Raw genomic sequence first — 19,982 nt, forward strand, 5'->3', positions numbered from 1 at the left:
CAGAGAAAGAAAGAGACATACGTACTTACGCCAGACGAGGATCACTAGACATTAATCCAAAAATGGAGAATATACTGAAAGAAATAAAAGCCTTAAAGAAAGACATGACAGATAAGCAAGAAGAACATTTCAAAAAACAAGAAGCAAATTATAAAGCTATGACAGAGGAATTTAAGAAATTGAAGACAGAGATGAAAGAGGAATATGCACAAATGAAAAAGGATATTACTCACCTCTATGGGGAGGTGAAAGAATTGAAGAGTAGTAAGGAGAAGAATGAAGAAGTCCAATCCCAGATATTGAAGAAGATAAAAGGTTTGGAAAAGCAAAATGAGAAACTAGAACTAGAACAGGAAAAAACTCTTCAGAGACAAATGGACTACCAATTACGCTTTCGAAATATTATAGAAGAAAAGAATGAGGACATTAGGAAAATAATGATAGAACTGTTGGCAAGGAATTTGAGCTGTGAAGAGGACGAGGTCGAACAGGAAGTGGACCAGATCTACAGAATTTCATCTCTCTACGCTAGGAGGAATAAGACATCGAGAGATGTGATTGTACAGTTTACAAGACGAACAACAAGAGATGACGTTCTGTATAGGAGTAATAAAGATCCAATCTTTTACAAAGAAACGAAAATTGCAGTACTTAAAGAATTCCCCCAAGCGACATTAAACAGAAGAAGGAAGTACTACTTCCTAACAGACGAATTAAAGAAACGTGGAATCAGGTTTAGATGGGAGAGAGGAGAAGGGGTGATGGTGACGTACAAGGAAGAAAGATTTTGGCTTACTTCAGAACAGAAAGCGAAGAAATTTTATGAAAATCTGATGACAGATCAAGAAGATGAAGATTTACCAAGAGACAGAAAAGGAGAAAGAAAAGACATAACCCCTAGCCAAGGTAATCAACCCAAGAAAGCTAGACATCTCTCTCCAAAAAGTTATGGCTCCCCTACTAAAAATTACGAAGGTCGGAAAACACCCCTTCAGGATTTAAGCGAAGGGGCCTGTGGCTCTGATGAAATGGCCATTGGTTTAGCGCAATTGGATATTGGTGACCTAGGATTGGACTTGAATAAAAATGACTAAAATGGAAGAATCACAAATAAAAATTTTTTCAAATAATATCAATGGTCTGAATTCTCCCCAGAAACGCAAAAAGGTATTTGATAAATTAAGAAGATTAAATTATGACATCATTACGCTACAGGAAACCCATATCTCTCATAAACATGTGGCCTATTTAACAAATAAGAAATTAGGACAAACATATTATTCATCTTATGAAAAGAAAAAAAGGGGTGTGGTGACATATGTAAAAGAAAACATACCATCAGAATTGGCATTTAAAGATTTAGAGGGAAGATGTTTAGCAGTTAAAATAACAATGGGAAATGTGAAAATTTTGATCTGTAACATTTATGCACCAAATGATTCAAAGGCCAATTTCGCAGAATACCTGAATTCCAGACTTAAGGAAACGGATTTTGATGAACTTATGTTAATTGGGGACTTCAATGGAGTACTGAACAATCAAATGGATAAAAGTCTAAAGAAAAGGAAAGGGGGTAACTCTAGGCTACCCCAAAAATTTTTCGACCTTCAAAATGAATTCGATATAGAAGATGTTTGGAGAAGTAGAAATCAAGAAAAACGTGATTATACCTTCTACTCATTTAGACACCAGACTTGGTCAAGAATTGACATGGCATGGGCTACACGACAATTATCTACTAAGATGTCACAAATAAATATACTCCCAAGAGACTTATCTGATCATTGCCCATTAGAAGTAATAATAAACCATAAGAAACAACGGGGGAAATGGAGATTTGATGAGAATTCAGTTAAAAAGCAGGAGGACAGAGAAACCTTTAAGAAATACATTTTGGAATATTTAAATTTTAACAACATAGAGGAAACGAAGCCGCAAATTGTGTGGGATGCACTGAAAGCAGTAATTAGAGGTCATTTGATCCGACAGGGGGCAAGGAGAAACAAAGAGAGAAACAGAAAGAGGAGAGATTTAATGAAAAAAATAGAACTAAAGGAAAACGAATTGAAGAGAAAACCGGATAAGAAAAGTCTGATTAAGGAACTAAAAAGGTTAAGACAAGAAAGAGATGAGCTAGATCTGGAATATCAGGCTAGACAACTGAAATTTTTGAAACAACAAACATTTGAGAATGCTAACAGAAGCGGAAAGTGGCTCGCAAGACAAGTTAGGAAGAAGAAACAATCTAGACATATAACAAGAATTAAAATTAGAGACAAGGTGTTAACTAAAGATACAGAAATAATTGAGGAGTTTAAGAAATTTTATGAACAACTCTATGCAAAGGAAAATATTGATAAAGAAGAGATTACGAAATATATAGGTGAAAGAAAATTTCAAAAGGTTTCAGACGAAATTAGGGAGAAGCTGAATAGAGAAATTACGGTGGAAGAGATAGAGCAGGCAATAAGCAAAATGGATGCTGACAAGGCACCAGGACCAGATGGATTTTCAGCTGGCTTTTACAAGACTTTTAAACAACCATTAATACCTTTACTGAGAAAGGTTTTAAATGAGGTATTGCTATTTCAAAAAATCCCAGACACATGGAACGAGGCGGAAGTTGTTTTGATACATAAAGAGGGGACGTTGGAAACTGAGATTAAAAATTATAGACCTATCTCCTTGTTAAATGTTGATTATAAGATTTTTGCAAATATCCTAGCAACAAGACTTAAAGAATTTTTGAAGGATTGGATTGGAGAGGAGCAATCAGGATTCCTCCCGATGAGGTCAATGAAAGATAATGTTCGTACAGTTATAGACCTATTGGAGTACTACGAATCTAATCATCAAAAGGAGCTTGCTCTATTGTTTATTGATGCCGAAAAAGCTTTTGATAATTTAAACTGGGACTTCCTTAAACTATTGATTCAAGAATTGGACATGGGAATAAATTTCAATAATGCAATCAACGCAATATACAGCTCACAAAAAGGGAAGCTAAGGATCAATGGTCAACTGACGGAAGAATTTCCTATAACCAAAGGAACTAGACAAGGATGCCCCCTCTCTCCACTTATTTTTATAATGGCCTTGGAGCCATTGATGAGAGAAATCAAAGAGGATGATAATATAAAGGGGGCTAGAGTTGGAAAACACGAGTTTAAAATAAGAGCTTTTGCGGACGATCTGTTGGGTATTGTGGAAGACCCAGTAAAGAATGTCCAATATTGGTTGAGAAAACTTAATGAATATGGAAAGGTCGCAGGCTTTAAGTTGAATAAAGGAAAATCAAAAATTATAACAAAGAATGTAAAGGAGGAGAAACAGTTAAAAATCTATGAGAGCACAGGTTTGGAGATAGTAAAGAAGACGAAATATCTGGGAATCTGGATCACAGCAAAAAACAGCCAACTGTTAAAGAATAATTACGAAATGACTTGGACTAAGATCCAAAAAGACTTAGAAAAATGGAGATTTCTAAAGCTCTCCCTTTTGGGGAGAATTTCTTTGATTAAAATGAATATTTTGCCAAGACTACTATTTCTATTTCAGAATATCCCGATTGTTAGAGGACAAACTCTTTTTAAAAAGTGGAATAAGGAACTACTAAAATTTGTGTGGGCCGGGAAAAAGCCTAGAATAAAATATTTTAATTTGATAGATAGCAAGACAAGAGGAGGCTTGGATTTCCCAGACCTAAAAATTTATCATGATGCATGTGCTCTTCTTTGGATTAAGGAATGGATGACTCTAGATAAGGAACAATGCTTAAATTTAGAGGGCTTTGACTTGCGAGTCGGATGGCATGCATACGTATGGTATGAGAGAGAATCTAAAGAAAAGAATTTTGGCAACCATTTTGTTAGATCATCGTTACTGCGTGTCTGGCAGAAATATAAAGATTACTTTTATAAAAAGACACCTCTATGGGTATCCTCAACAGAAGCTCATCAAAGAAGACTATTAGGATGGAGAGAATGGCCCACCTATAGAGATATATTGATTAAAGGGTCTGATGAGATCAAGTCATTTGAACAAATAAAACAAAAATATAAAAGCCTTACTTGGCTACATTATCTTCAACTGAAAGACTTTTATAAACAAGATAAAAAAATAGGTTTTGAACTCGAGGAAACTTTCTGGGACAAAATATTGAATATGAAAAAGAAAATAATAACTGCTTTATACCGAAAACTATTATCATGGGCTACAGAAACGGAACAAGTAAAAGATTGTATGATCAAGTGGGCCGAAAATATAAGGAGACCAATTCTTTTTAAAGAGTGGGAACAAATGTGGAACAGGAAATTGAAATATACATATGCAATAGACTTGAAAGAAAACTGGATAAAGATGTTCCACAGATGGTATATTACACCTGAAAAATTGGCCCATATGTATAGTAATACGTCAAACAAGTGTTGGAAGGGATGCCAACAAATAGGCTCTTTCTATCATATGTGGTGGACCTGTAAGGAAACCACAAAATATTGGTCTCAAATCCATGCGGAATCTCAAAGAATTCTGAAGAAATTTTACAAAAAGAAACCCGAATACTATTTATTAGGCTTCACGGACCATGAGTTACAATTAAGTGATAATGAAGATAGGCTGTTTACATACATGACAACTGCGGCAAGAATTACTTTTGCTAGTGTTTGGAAACAGGAAAAAATTCCAGGGATTGACACATGGTTGGAGAAATTAAGAGAAATAAGAGACATGGACACTTTAACTTATTATTTGAAAAAGAATACTGGCAAGTTGATAAAGAGGACAGATTGGTCCCTCTTTGACGAGTATGATAAAAGAATAAGAGTACAAGAGGAATAGGGAATATTACTAGTGAAAGAATGTTCAAAAAACCGAAGTGTGAAATGGAAGTCAAATTTTATCTAGTAGGATAGGTCTTTATTGTTTGTATGTGGGTTTTTTTTTTTTTTTCTCTTTCTTTTTCCTTTTTTTTTTTTTTTTTTTTTTTTTTTTTTTCTTTCTTTCTCTTTTTCTTCCGAACTTTCTGGAAAAATTTATTGTTCTCACTCTTTCGTTGTATTTTTTCTTTTTTTTTTTATTACTTCTTTGTTGGAAATTTAATAAAATTCATTTAAAAAAAAAAAAAAAAAAAAAAAACCTCATTTTTGTTGGCCGGACAGAACCCTAAAATAACACACAAAACAGCCCTTTTTCTATTCAAAGCAACACAGCTGAGAATTGCACATTTAGAATCAATTGGGGTAAACTGTGGAGGTGACGCAGACATTTGATCTGAACGAGATCTTGTTGACAGCTTGTTTATTTTAACTCCTTTTATACCGAGGGTTGTATGTTGTATGTATGACTATGTATGACTATGTGTTAATTGTGTTATGTGTTAAATGTTTTGATATGGCCAATAGGCCAATCAATAAAACGTATCTATCTAGCTTCCGAGCACAATTCAAAGTGCTGGTGTTGACCTATAAAGCCCTAAACGACTCCGGCCCTGTTTACCTCTCCGAATGTATTCTCCCCTACGAACCATCAAGATTATTAAGATCATCTGGAGAGGCCCTGCTCTCGGTCCCACCGGCCTTGCAAGCACGCCTGGTGGGGACGAGGGACAGGGCCTTCTCGTTGGTGGCCCCGCGACTCTGGAACTCTCTCCCTCTGGAGGCCAGAACCACCCCATCCATCCTAACATTTAGGAAACGGGTGAAGACGTGGCTGTGGAGTCAGGCCTTCGATGAATGAGACAACACCATAGGACCCTGGATGGAAGTTGATGTAGATCCATCTTAATAGGACGACTGACCACTGTAGTTTTATATTTAGTGTTTTTAAAGTTGTTTTTGTAATTGTGATATATGATATTTTAATGAGTGTATATGTTTTTATGGCTGGAAACCGGGCTGAGTCCCTCAATGAGGTTGAGAAGCTCGGTATAGAAAACTGTGAAATAAATAAATAAATAAATATAAGTGCTTTAAATAAATAATAATAATAAATAAATTTGGGGTGCGAGCTCATTTATGATGATTGCATCCAGAAGTACTTGTGTAATGCACAGTGACAAGAGGAACCGCTGGCATGCTTTGATTTGTTCCCCTTGGATCCTCCCTGTATCCAGAGACAACAAAGGCATTCAATAGTCCTTAACCATTAACCAAACCATAAGCTGGTTAATAATGAATCAAGGTCCCCCCTAATCATTTCTGCAAAGACAAGAAATTCCAGCTTGTATCTGTTGCACTCCAGAACAGGAATAACCCTCTGACTTTAAAACACCATACATTGAGTAGGAAAACAATCCTTTTTTATTGAAGATAATTAAAAACAGTAAGGTAAAAATATATGCTCTAAGAAAGTAGATAAGTCCAAATAAGATATGAAGATAAGCGGGAACAAATAATAATAATAATAATAATAATAATAATAATAATAATAATAATAATAATAATCTCTGACCAAAATGCTCTGGTCATAATGAGTACCTTAAAAACAAAACAAATTGAACAAAATCACACCAAATTTGGCAACAAAACATCTCACAACACAAGGAGTAACCATCACTCAAAAAATTATGATTTTGTTATTTGGGAGTTGTAGTTGCTGGGATTTATAGTTCACTTACAATCAAAAAGCATTCTGAACTCCATCAAGGATGGAATTGAACCAAACTTGGCACACAGAACTCCCATGACCAACTGAAAATACTAGAAGGGTTTGGTGGGCACTAACCTTGAGTTTTGGAGTTGTAGTTCACCTACATCCAGAGAGCACTGTGGACTCAAACATTGACCATAGACACCTCCAAGGTCATGTGGCAGGTATGACTGCATGGAGCACCGTTACCTTCCCACCAAAGCAGTACCTGTTGATCTACTCACATTTGCATGTTTTCGAACTACTAGGTTAGCAGAAGCTGGGGCTTAGAGCTGAAGCTCACGCTGTTCCCCGGATTCAACAAATTTAGCAGCTCAGCAGTTTAACTCACTGCGCCACTGGGGGCTCCCTATAACCCTGTATAAGCCCTATAACCATGTTTTTATAATATTTGAGCATGTCTATTCTCAGAAGAATGAGAGCTGTATATTACATTGGCAAGCTGGCTTGATGTAGTTTGAGTATTGTATGGGGAATCCAGGAGACCAATATTCATATATATGGAATAAGCTGTCTTCAGTATAGTATACTAGCCATCCCCTGCCATGCGTTGCTATGGCCCAGTCTGTGTATATGTGTTTTGTGTTATATATATGTGTGTTTATGTGTGTGTATATATTGTATATGTGTATATATGAGTGTGTGTATATATGTGTGTGTGTATTTATGTGTGCATACGTGTGTATATATTTGTGTATTTGTGTTTATATGTGTATATATTGTGTATATGTGTGTGCTTGTGTGTATGCATATATGTGTGTATGTATGTGTTTATGTATATGTGTGTAGGTGTATATGTATGTGTGTATATACTGTATGTGTATATTTGTGTGTGCTTGCATATATATGTGTGTCTGTCTGTCTGTATGTGTGTATATGTATATTTCTGTGTTTATATGTGTATATGTATATTGTGTATATGTGTGTGCTTGTGTATATGCATATATGTGTATATGTATGTGTGTATGTAGGTGTATATGTATGTGTGTATATACTGTATGTGTAAATTTGTGTGTGCTTGCATATATATGTGTGTGTCTGTATGTGTGCATGTGTATATGTATATTTGTGTTTATATGTGTATATGTATATTGTGTATATGTGTGTGCTTGTGTTGTATTGTTGCGGCCTCGGCCTGTTGTAAGCCGCATCGAATCCTCCGGGAGATGCTAGCGGGGTACAAATAAAGTTTAATAATAATAATAATAATATATGCATATATGTGTATTTATGTGTGTATGTATGTGTATATGTATATAGGTGTATATGTATCACTGTAATGTATCGCTGGGCTTGGCCTCATGTAAGCCACTCCAAGTCCTTTGGGGAGATGATGGCGAGGTATAAAGTTTATTGTTGTTGTTGTTGTTGTTGTTGTTGTTGTTATATGTGTGTGTGTGTATGTGTGTATATTTGTGTGTGCTTGCATATGTGTGTGTATGTATGTGTGCATGTGAGTATGTATGTATGTATGGTTTATTTTGGGGGGTTTAAAGTCCATTCTTCTGGTCACTTGTTGGCCTGATAGGTGTCTTGTGTCCAAATTTGGTGTCAATTGGCCCAGTGGTTTTTGAGTTATGTTAATCCCACAAACGAGCATTACATTTTTATTTATATAGACTAGCCGTCCCCTGCCACGTGTTACTGTGGCCAACATGGGGGTTCTGTGTGGGAGGTTTGGTGCAATTCTATCGTTGGTGGGGTTCAGGAACCAAAGGACACTGCCCACCAAACCCTTTCAGTATTTTCCGTTGGTCATGGGAGAACTGTGTGCCAAGTTTGGTTCAATTCCATCGTTGGTGGGGTTCAGAATGCTCTTTTATTGTAGGTGAACTATAAATCCCAGCAACTACAACTCCCAAATGACATAATCATTTTTTTAGTGAAGGACATACATTGCGTTGTTAGGTGTCTTGTGTCCAAATTTGGTGTCAATTGGCCCAGTGGTTTTTGAGTTCTGTTAATCCCACAAACGAACATTACATTTTTATTTATATAGATTACTTCTGTCTGTGGATGCTCCTTGTCATTACCTAATGTACATGCAAGTATGACTTCAACTACAATACTGGAGATGTTCCTCTGGATCCATGTGGAAAGTATACATTCTTTGAAGCTGGAGAAATTAAGATTTAATCTCAGAACTGTTGTGAATGTTTCTGGCTTTCTCTCTTTTCGTAGGCAGGAAAAGCCCACAGACTAAGTGGTGAAGAGAGGGAACAGTTGCTGCCAACTCTCCGAGCGGTCGGATGGAATGAGGTGGAGGGTAGAGATGCCATTTGCAAGGAGTTCCATTTCAAGGACTTCAATCGGGTACAAAAACTACTCAATCAGTCTTATCATCTGTCTTCATTTTCAGTCCAACAAAGCCAAGGCAGGTGGCACTTGGACCACACAAAATACCATTCCCTATTCATCAATTTGTGACTTTTGGTGGTGGTTGTCAACTTCCATCAAGTCATTTGACTTTACCCCATAAATGGGAGACCTCCAAGTCACTCTATCCCCAATACCCCTGCTTAGGCTTTGCAAATACAGGATTGTGGCTTCCTTGATTGAGTCCCATCAATTAGGTTGCATTCTTCCTCTTTTTCTACTGCCTTTTAACTTACCAAGTTTTATTGTATTTTCTAGTAAGTATTTTCATGATATGACCAAAGTACAACAGTCTCAGTTTAGTGGGCTGTTTGGCCATGTTCTAGAAGCATTCTCTCTTGATGTTTTGCCTGCATCAATGGCAGGCATCCTCAGACCTCATGTCTGATGCCTGCCTTAGATTCAGGCAAAACATCAGGAGAGAATGCTTCTAGAATAGCGTTTCTCAACCTGGGGGTCGGGACCCCCGGGGGGGGGGGGGATTGTGAGGAGGTGTCAGAGGGGTTACCAAAGACCATCAGAAAACACAGTATTTTCTGTTGGTCATGGGGGTTCTTTGTGGGAAGTTTGGCCCAATTCTATTGTTGGTTGGGTTCAAGATGCTCTTTGACTCTAGGTGAGCTATACATCCCAGCAACCATAACTCCCAGATGGTAAAGTCTATTTCCCCCAAACTCCTCCAGTGTTCACATTTGGGCATATTGAGCATTCATGCCAAGTTAGGTCCAGATCCATCATTGTTTGAATCCACAGAGCGCTCTGGATGTAGGTGAACTACAACTCCAAAACTCAAGGTCAATGTCCACCAAACCCTTCCATTATTTTCTGTTGGTCATGGGAGTTCTGTGTGGGAAGTTTGGCCCAATTCTATTGTTGGTTTGGTTCAAGATGCTCTTTGACCCTAGGTGAACTATACATCCCAGCAATCATAACTCCCAGATGGTTAGGTCTATTTCCCCCAAACATTTCCAGTGTTCACATTTGGGCATATTGAGCATTCGTGCCAAGTTAAGTCCAGATCCATCATTGTTTGAGTCCACAGTGCTCTCTGGATGTAGGTGAACTACAACTCCAAAACTAAAGGTCAATGTCCACCAAACCCTTCCAGTATTTTCTGTTGGTCATGGGAGTTCTGTGTGCCAAATTTGGTTCATTTCCATCCTTGGTGGAGCTCAGAATGCTCCTTGATTGTAGTGAACTATAAATCCCATCAACTACAACTCCCAAATGACAATCCCACCCCAACCCCACCAGTATTCAAATTTGGATGCATCGGGTGTTTGTGCCAAATTTGGTCCAGTGAATGAAAATACATTTAGCCAATCAGATATTTGCATTACAAAAATAATGTTCCACAACATGAGGAACTGTATTAAGGGGTCGCGGCATGAAGAAGGTTGAGAACCACTGTTCTAGAACCTGGCCATACAGCCCGAAAAGCCTACAGTACAACAACCCAGTGATTCTGGCCATGAAAGCGTTCTACAATATGTAGTCTCAGTTTGATCATCTTGGTCGTGGTGCATCTACATTGGCAGAAGGAAGGGGATATTTGGCCATGGTCAAGATGATGATCAGCTCAGATAGAGAAATTCAGTGATCCTGATCACAAGATATAGGACGGAAGCTGCAGTTTGAGAGGCAGCCTTTGGGACATGATTGGAAGGTGTGCTTCATTGTCCTTACAGTGTAGCAGAACTGGTGTATCTCTGAATGCCAGCGCTGGAATACCTTTCCAGAGCCAACATTATATGAAAATCTTGAACTCATCATACTGCCTGAATATGTTTTGGGCTATAGCAAGCATGGGGAACATGCTGCCCTCTTGAATGCAATTTTCATCTGGCCTAGCCAGCATAATGGATGGCGGGAGATGGGAATTGTAGTCCACCCCATCTAAGCTCCAAATTGCCCACCCTGGTGTACAGTAAACCCATTCTGTTTGGTGTTTCTTCACAAACATTACTGGAAACCAAATGTTTGTGAAGAAATACCAAATTTCTCTGAGGATTACCTGGGAAGGAATCCCACTGGAGCATTGCAGCGCACCCAAATACCTGGGAGTCACTCTGGACCGTTCTCTGACCTACAAGAAGCACTGCCTAAACATCAAGCAAAAAGTGGGCGCTAGAAACAATATCATACGAAAGTTGACTGGCACAACCTGGGGATCACAACCAGACACAGTGAAGACATCTGCCCTTGTGCTATGCTACTCTGCTGCTGAGTATGCATGCCCAGTGTGGAACACATTTCACCACACTAAAGCAGTGGATGTGGCTCTTAATGAGACATGCCGCATTGTCACGGGGTGTCTGCGCCCTACACTACTGGAGAAATTACACTGCTTAGCTGGTATTGCACCACCTGACATCCGCCGGGAAGTAGCAGCCAATAGGGAAAGGACCAAGGCAGTGACATCTCCAGCTCATCCCTTGTTTGGGTATCAGCCAGCACGTCAATGACTTAAATCAAGAAATAGTTTTCTTAGATCTACAGAGACACTCGCTGGAACACCTCAGCAAGCGAGAGTCCAAAAGTGGCAGGCTCAAACCCAACACCTCAATCCGTGGGTGATACCAGATGAGAGACTCCCTCCTGGGCACACAGAAGACTGGGCGACTTGGAAGGCACTGAACAGACTGCGCTCTGGCACCACAAGATGCAGAGCCAACCTCAAGAAATGGGGCTACAAAGCTGAATCCACGACATGCTAGTGCAGAGAAGAGCAAACCACAGACAACCTGCTGCAATGCAACCTGAGCCCTGCTACATGCTCAATGGAGGACCTTCTTGCGGCAACACCAGAGGCACTCCAAGTGGCCAGATACTGGTCAAAGGACATTTAATCAACTACCAAGTTTGCAAAATTTGTGGTTTTTTGTTTGTTTGTTTTGTTCTGTTAGAAATGTAATACAATGGTATGGTTGCTGATGACACGATAAATAAAATAAATACCAAATTGAATGTGTGAATGTATGAATAACTGTAATGTATACACCAAAGGGATCTGGTAGCACCTCTGAGACTAAAGGGGAGAAAGACATTGATAGGATAAGCTTTCACAAGCTTAAGTCTGCTTCATCAGATATATATTGTATACGGATTACAGGATGGTCTGTGGGGGTTTTCACTATAGATCAGATGGGGCGCATGGTTGTAAAAGGTGTCTACTTTTCAGATTGCTGTGGTATGTTTTCCTAAAATCTCTCTTGTATTTCATGATCAGGCCTTTGGCTTCATGACCAGAGTAGCTCTACAGGCAGAAAAGCTGGACCACCACCCTGAATGGTTTAATGTCTACAACAAGGTAAGGGAAGAGGTGGCTCAAAATGTATTTTTATGCTTATACTAGCTGTCCTTTGCCCAGTCTGGTGATCTGGAAAATAAAGTAATGGTTTCTAATATATGTAATTCCTTTATGCTTATGGGTAAAAAGTATTTCTTCTTGTTTCTATATCAGTGTTGATGTGGAGATTGTCTGGTTTGCCTACTCTCAAACATGCAACATATCATTGTCCTTTTTGGGGTCCCTTTCAAATCTATGATATTATATCTCTTGTGCATTGTATATAGCTGTTGAAGTCTTTTTTAAAAAAAAAGTTTATAAAAACTTTGAAAATTTCCCCAAAATCCATGGATAAGTGAAACGTTCTGAAAATTGGTCGGCTAACAGTGGTAAATGTGTTCACTACCATTTTAGCAAGTTTCACGTCAATAGCTGTAAAAACGAGGAAAAGGAGCCCCTGAAGTTTCCCCAATTATTATTTACTAGCCACCCCCTGCCACGCGTTGCTGTGGCCCAGTCTGTGTATATGTGTTTTGTGTGTGCATATGTGTGTTTGCATATATATATGCAAACAACTAAGACGACAGAACGGATGAGGACTGAATATGACGACATAGTTTTAAAATTTGTATTGTTCACTGGTTGGATGTTTTTAGATATAGTGTAATGTGATGTTTTATTTTTATTGATGTATGTATTTTATATATGGCATCGAATTGTGCCGATTGTTTGCCGCCCTGAGTCGCCTTTGGGCTGATATGGGTGGGGTAGAAATGATATAAATAATAAATAAATAAATATATGGTTTTGCGCATGCCTTGTAAGGTATTTTTAGGGGTTTTTTTTGTTTTTTAAGTCTCTTCTGCTGTGTTTTTCAGTGTTTTATGAGTGGTGGTCACTTGTTGGCCTGATAGGTGTCTTGTGTCCAAATTTGGTGTCAATTTGTCCAATGGTTTATGAGTTATGTTAATCCCACAAATGAACATTACATTTTTATTTATAAAGATTTATTTATTTATTTACGACATTTATAGCCTGCCTTTCTCAACCATATGCCGACTCAAGGCGGGTTACAGATTGGCACGATCATGGTATCCTTCTGGGATGGGTCTCGGGGGCACGGTCCTGTCGTGGCTCCGGTCGTTCCTGGAGGGTCGATCCCAGATGGTGAAGCTGGGAGACGCCTGGTCAGACCCCTGTGGGGTCCCGCAAGGCTCCTTTCTGTCTCCCATGCTTTTTTAACATCTACATGAAACTGCTAGGAGAGGTCATCCGGAGTTTTGGAGTTGGGTGCCATCTCTATGCAGATGACACACAACTCTACTACTCCTTTCCACCTAACTCCAAGGAGGCCTCTCGGGTGCTGGATGAGTGCCTGGCCGCTGTGGCTATCTGGATGAGGATGAACAAGCTGAAGATTAATCCTGACAAGACAGAGGTCCTCCTGGTTGATCGTAAACCGGATCGGGGTATAGGGTGGCAACCTGTGCTGGACGGGGTTACACTCTCCCTGAAGTCACAGGTTCGCAGTTTGGGTGTCCTCCAGGATTCATCACTTACGCTTGAGGCTCAGGCGTCAGCGGTGGCCGGGAGGGCTTTTGCACAATTGAGACTCATGCGCCAACTGCGACCGTACCTCGTAAAGGCTGATCTGGCCGGGGTGGTCCATACCTTGGTCACCTCTAGATTGGACTACTGTAATGCGCTCTATGTGGGGCTGCCCTTGAAAACGGCTCGGAAATTCCAACTGGTCCAACATTCGGCGGCCAGGTTGTTAACTGGTGCTCCTTACAGAGAGAGGTCAACCCTCCTGTTTAAGGAGCTCCATTGGCTGCCATTCATCTTCCGGTCCCAATTCAAGGTGCAGGTGCTTACCTACAAAGCCCCAAACGGTTTGGGACCCGCCTACCTGCGTGACCGCAACTCCATATATGAACCCACACGATCCCTTAGATCATCTGGAGAGGCTCTGCTCATGATCCCACCTGCGTCGCAAGTGTGTTTGGTGGGGATGAGGGACAGGGCCTTCTCTGTGGTGGCCCCCGACTCTGGAACTGTCTCCCCAAGGACATCAGACAAGCCCCAACTTTGGCAGTCTTTAGGAAGAGCGTGAAGACCTGGCTGTTCCAGTGTGCCTTTCCAGAATAGGAAACTCCTAGCATCATGTCCCAATTGCACTTTGTTAGAGATTTAGGATTGTCTGCACATTGCACCTACCTCCAAAAACCTCTACATTTCACCTGTCATGTCCAGCACTTTTTAAATTTGTCCATTACATTTGGCCCGGCCTTAGGTTTTAAATGCGTCATGGTGTCATTGTTTTTAGTGTTTTATTGTTTGCTTGATGTTTTATTATTTGCTTTATGAGTTTTACTGTTGTATTTGTATGCTGTTGTTTTGTTGGCGGCCTTGGCCTTTTTAGCCGCATCGAGTCCTTCGGGAGATGTTAGCGGGGTATAAATAAAGTTAATAAATAATAATAGTAGTAATTTAATTATGCACATGCGCAATTACTGTAATGAAATTTCATTACTCTTGTTATGGTAACGAATCTTTCACACGCTATACTTTAGAAACGAAGTGCCAACACCCTCCAGTTTTGTAATGATTGTTGAACTATTTTTTTTTCATCGATCGCACGTGCCCAGTATCTGCAGCCTTGACTGCATACTGAATTCATACAAACATTTTAAGTTATGAAACCTGCACTAATTATGATACTTTTTTATTTCAGGTTCACATAACCTTAAGCACACATGAATGTGGAGGCTTATCGGAGCGGGACATCAACTTGGCCAGTTTCATAGAACAAGTTGCAAACACATTGGCCTAGATGCCACCCATAAGCTTTTTCTGGCAGCAGAAGCAGTGAGTGTCCAAGTGGAGAAGTGCATTGTTCCAACCAAAGACAGCATATAATACCGATCACATCATATTCAGAAAACCCACTTTTAAGTACATCTGACGTCTTAATGTATCGTATGATGATTCCACGTGCCAGTGTGGGAAACCAGTGCTCTGCAACTTCATTACCTTGTCTTCAACGCTCTTCTAGGAAGTTATAGCTTTGCAATATTCAGTATTAGTATTCTTGCAAGTCTCTGTCCATGCAGTATTACAGTGAGAGGCCAATCTGTGCTGGAGTTAATTATAATAAAGATGATTTGTGTAATATAAAGGAAAGTGGTTTATAAATACTGTTTGTTGGTTTTGTTATTGGGTTTTTAATATTTTAGCTATCAACCACCATAAAGCAGAATACTGCTGTTACAAGACACTTTGAGTTTGTCAACTCTTTTTTGTTTTGTTTTGTTTTTCTGAACTTTGAATACAATACTTGGATGCACTTACAATGAAAGAATGGCTTCTGAACACATTCCAGACCTCAAATTGTAATTTCAATATAAGAATTGAATCCACATCCTTTTATATGTAAGTCTATTCCTCCAAACTTTTTTCATTTGGTAAATTTAGCTTAGGTATAAAAATATTTTTGCTATTAGTAAACAATATAAATAAAATAAAAACAGAAAAATATAATGAATTGGGAAAAAGATGATATTAAGATGGTATAGAACCCCTGAACAATTGGCTTATATGTTAAAAGGAAAGAATTCGAAGAGTTGGCATTTGTAATAAAGAAAAAGGTACTTACTCACACATGTGGTGGGAGTGTTCTGAAATAAAAAAATTCTGGCAAATGATACAAGGAAAAATTCAGGAGATATTCCAGATAAAAATTCAAATTAATAATGATTTGCTACTTCGGGGAGTGTTGGATCATCCTAGTATAATAAGTAATTGCCAGAAGTTATTTAAGGTAATAATAAGAGCAGCCCACGCGGTGATTTCTAGAGGATGGAAAGACAAATCGAAATGGACGTTAAGTAATTGGAATGATTATATCTATGACCAAGTGTTGTTAGATATTACGGGAATTATGACTAACCAAGCACCAAGAATGGATAAAGAAAAGATCATTATAAATAGATGGAAGGTCTACTTCAACTGGGTGAAAAATGGAGGAGCCAACGATCACATCAAAGAAAAAAATACAAAGACTCTACAAGTGGCTGGATCTGCAAGATTAGTAGAAATATAATGTGGTTGAGGAGGGAGGGAGGGAGAGGGAGGGAAGGTGGGGATACTGTAATCTACACCAGTGTAAATTAGCATAATGTCTTTAATATTTGTTGAATTACTCAGGATTTATATGTGTAACACTTGAAATTTAGCTTATTGATTTGTGTTTATAACATAATATGTTTAAAAAAAGGTGAAAAAGATGGAATATAAGACGGAACAGTTAAAAAAATTAAAAAATAAAACACACACACACAAAAATAAAACACAAAAAAAGTTAATAATCTTGGAGATCTACCAGAGGTATCCAATCTACGTTCTGCCCAACTCTAGGCAGCTGGGTTGAGCACAAACAGTGAGCCACAAGAGAAAAGCTTGGAAAATATAGCTTCATACCATAGTTCTCAAAGTCCTGGAGACACCATGGTCATGTGAACTAGGGGAATCTGATAGTTGTAATAAAAATGTGAAGCTCTGGTAGACTAGACCCAAAAGATCTCCCCAGCAGAAATGGAATATAATAGTACTAGATGTACCCGCCACACATTGCTGTGGCCAACCTTTCCTCCCGGTTTATCTCCTCCTTTCTCTTCCTTCCCTCCCCCTTTCCTTCCTTCCTTCCTTTTCTCCCCCCCCCCCCCTTCCTTCTCTGCCTGTTCTTGGATTGCAACTCCCAGCAGTTCTCCCAATCATTCTATCTACTTATCTATATATCTCTATCTAATCTATCTGGAGGATTGCTGGGAATTGCAGTCCAGGAATAGAAAATGGGAAATATGCAGGAATTGGGGTGTTCTCAAAGAGATCCAAGGAGAAGAAAGCTTGCATCTTGGAAGTGGTGCATTTGGATCATCCTTCTCTCCTAAAGGGCCTGTTCTAGGGGATGGTGGGAGATGTAGTCTGGAAGAGAGTGTGGATATGCTATTGTGTGTTGTTTGCCAGGGCTGTAGTGTCCTTTTGCTTTTTTGGCATTTTAAGTCCCTTTTGCTGTGTTTTTCAGTGTTTTTATGAGTGATGGTCACTTGTTGGCCCGATAGGTATATTGTGTTCAAATTTCGTTGCAATTCGTCCAGTTGTTTTTGAGTTATGTTAATCCCACAAACGAACATTACATTTTTATTTATATAGACTAGCCGTCCCCTGCTATGCATTGCTGTGGCCCAGTCTGGTGATGTGGAAAATGAGATGGTGTTGGTTTCTAATATATGTAATTTCTTTATGCTTGTGGGTAAACAGTATTTCTTGCTGTTTCTTTGTCAGTGTTGATGTGGAGATTGTCTGGTTTGCCCAATCTGGAACATGCAACATATAATTGTCCTTCTTTAGGAGTCCCTTTGAAATCTATGATACTATATCTGTGTGTTTGTGAATCATATATATCTATCTGTATCTACGGCTGGATGGCTCTTTGTCAGGAGAGCTTTGATTACGTTTTCTTGCCCCGGGGAAGGAAGTTGAACTGGATAGCCTTAAGTATTTTTTGTTGGTTGTGAGGTTTCTGTGTGAAAAGTTTGCTTCAATTCTGTCATTGGCGGGGTCCAGAATGCTCTTTGATTGTAGGTGAACTAGTGGTCTTTGAGTTAATCCCACAATTGAACATTACATTTTTATTTATATAGATTAAAGGTGGTGCTGTGGGTTAAACTGCTGAGCTGATGAACTTGCTGACCGAAAGGTTGGCGGTTTGAATCCAGGGAGCGGGGTAAGCTCCCACTGTTAGGCCCAGCTTCTGCCATCTTAGCAGTTCGAAAACATGCAAACGTGAGTAGATCAATAGGTACCACTTCTGTGGAAAGTTAACGGCGCTCCATGTAGTTATGCCGGCCACGTGACCTTGGAGGTGTCTACGGACAACGGCGGCTCTTCGGCTAAGAAATGGAGATGAGCACCATCCCCCAGAGTCGGACACGTCTATACTTAATGTCAAGGGGAAACTTTTACCTTTACCTTTTATAATAGTACTAGCCATCCCCTGCCACATGTTGCTGTGACCCAGTCTGTGTATATGTTTTTTGTGTGTACATGTGTGTATATATTTGTGTATATGTGTGTTTGCGTATATATGTGTGGTTTTGCAGGTGTTGTAATGTAATTTTTTTATTTTTTGGCTTTTGAAGTCTCTTCTGCTGTGTTTTTCAGTGTTTTTATGAGTGATGGTCACGCGTTGGGTTGATACGTGTATTGTGTCCAAATGTGATGTCAATTCATCCAGTGGTTTTTGAGTTATGCTAATCCCACAAACGAACATTACATTTTTTATTTATACTAACCGTCCCCTGCCACGCGTTGCTGTGGCCCAGTTTATGTATATGTGTTTTGTGTGTGTATATATGTGTGTATATATTTGTGTATATGTGTGTTTGCGTATATAAGTGTGGTTTTGCACATGCGCTATAATGTTGTTGTTGTTTTTGCTTTTTATGTCTCTTGTGCTGTGTTTTTCAGTGTTTTGATGAGGGATGGTCACTCGTTGGCCTGATAGGTGTATTGTGTCCAAGTTTGGTGTCAATTCGTCCAGTGGTTTTTGAGTTATGTTAATCCCACAAACGAACATTACATTTTTATTTATATAGACTAGCCATCCCCTGCCATGCGTTGCTGTGGCCCACATGGGGGTTCTGTGTGGGAGGTTTGGCCCAATTGTATCGCTGGTGGGGTTCAGAATGCTCTGTGATTGTAGGTGAACTATGAATCCCAGCAACTACTACTCCCAGATGTCAAGATTCTATTTTCCTCAAACTCCACCAGTGTTCACATTTGGGCATATTGAGTATTTGTGTAGTTTGGTCCAGATCCATCATTGTTTGAGTCTACAGTGATCTCTGGATGTAGGTGAACGACAACTCCAAAACCAAAGGACACTGCCCACAAAACCTTTCCAATATTTTCTGTTGGTCATGTGTGCCAAGTTTGGTTCAGTTCTATCATTGGTGGGTTTCAGAATGCTCTGTGATTGTAGGTGAACTATAAATCCCAGATGTCAAGATTCTATTTCCCCAAACTCCACCAGTGTTCACATTTGGGCATATTGAGTATTCGTGCCGAGTTTGGTCCAGATTCATCATTGTTTGAGTCCACAGTGCTCTCTGGATGTAGGTGAACTACAGCTCCCAAACTCAAGGTCATTGCCCACCAAACCCTTCCAGTATTTTCTGTTTCTCAGGGGAGTCCTGTGTGCCAAATTTGGTTCAATTCCAAACTTGGCACACTTGGTTCAGAATGCTCTTTGATTGTAGGTGAACTATAAATCCCAGTAACTACAACTCCCAAATGACAAAATCATTTTTTTTTGAGTGAAGGACATACATTGGGTTGTTAGGTGTCTTGTGTCCAAATTTGGTGTCAATTCCCCCAGTGGTTTTTGAGTTATGCTAATCCCACAAACGAACATTACATTTTTATTTATATAGATTACCTACTAATTTTATGTTTCTGAATCACAGTTAAAAGTTAAACTAAAACCAAGTCAAGGTTGTGAAAATTCACAAACTACAAAAGACCAGATAATACCTCACAGCAAGGCCACAATGACTAAGTAAATACGAAATATTTTCAGCTATTAATAAGCAAACACCACTAAGAAGAG

General features: G+C 39.2%; 1 protein-coding gene across 1 annotated transcript in view; it reads left to right on the top strand.

Moving 5' to 3' along the window:
• PCBD1 (pterin-4 alpha-carbinolamine dehydratase 1) overlaps positions 1-15,508 on the top strand; it is a 38,903-nt gene extending 23,395 nt beyond the window's left edge. The window contains exons 2-4 of the mRNA XM_060768848.2: positions 8,830-8,961; positions 12,254-12,334; positions 15,048-15,508. Of these exons, the coding sequence (XP_060624831.1) occupies positions 8,830-8,961; positions 12,254-12,334; positions 15,048-15,146 (312 nt within the window). The 3' untranslated portion in view covers positions 15,147-15,508. The remainder of the gene's footprint in view (positions 1-8,829; positions 8,962-12,253; positions 12,335-15,047) is intronic.
• Positions 15,509-19,982: the final 4,474 nt, after the last annotated feature.

Source organism: Anolis sagrei, chromosome 3 (assembly GCF_037176765.1).
Source record: "Anolis sagrei isolate rAnoSag1 chromosome 3, rAnoSag1.mat, whole genome shotgun sequence".
In the NCBI taxonomy this organism is placed as follows: Eukaryota; Metazoa; Chordata; class Lepidosauria; order Squamata; family Dactyloidae; genus Anolis; species Anolis sagrei.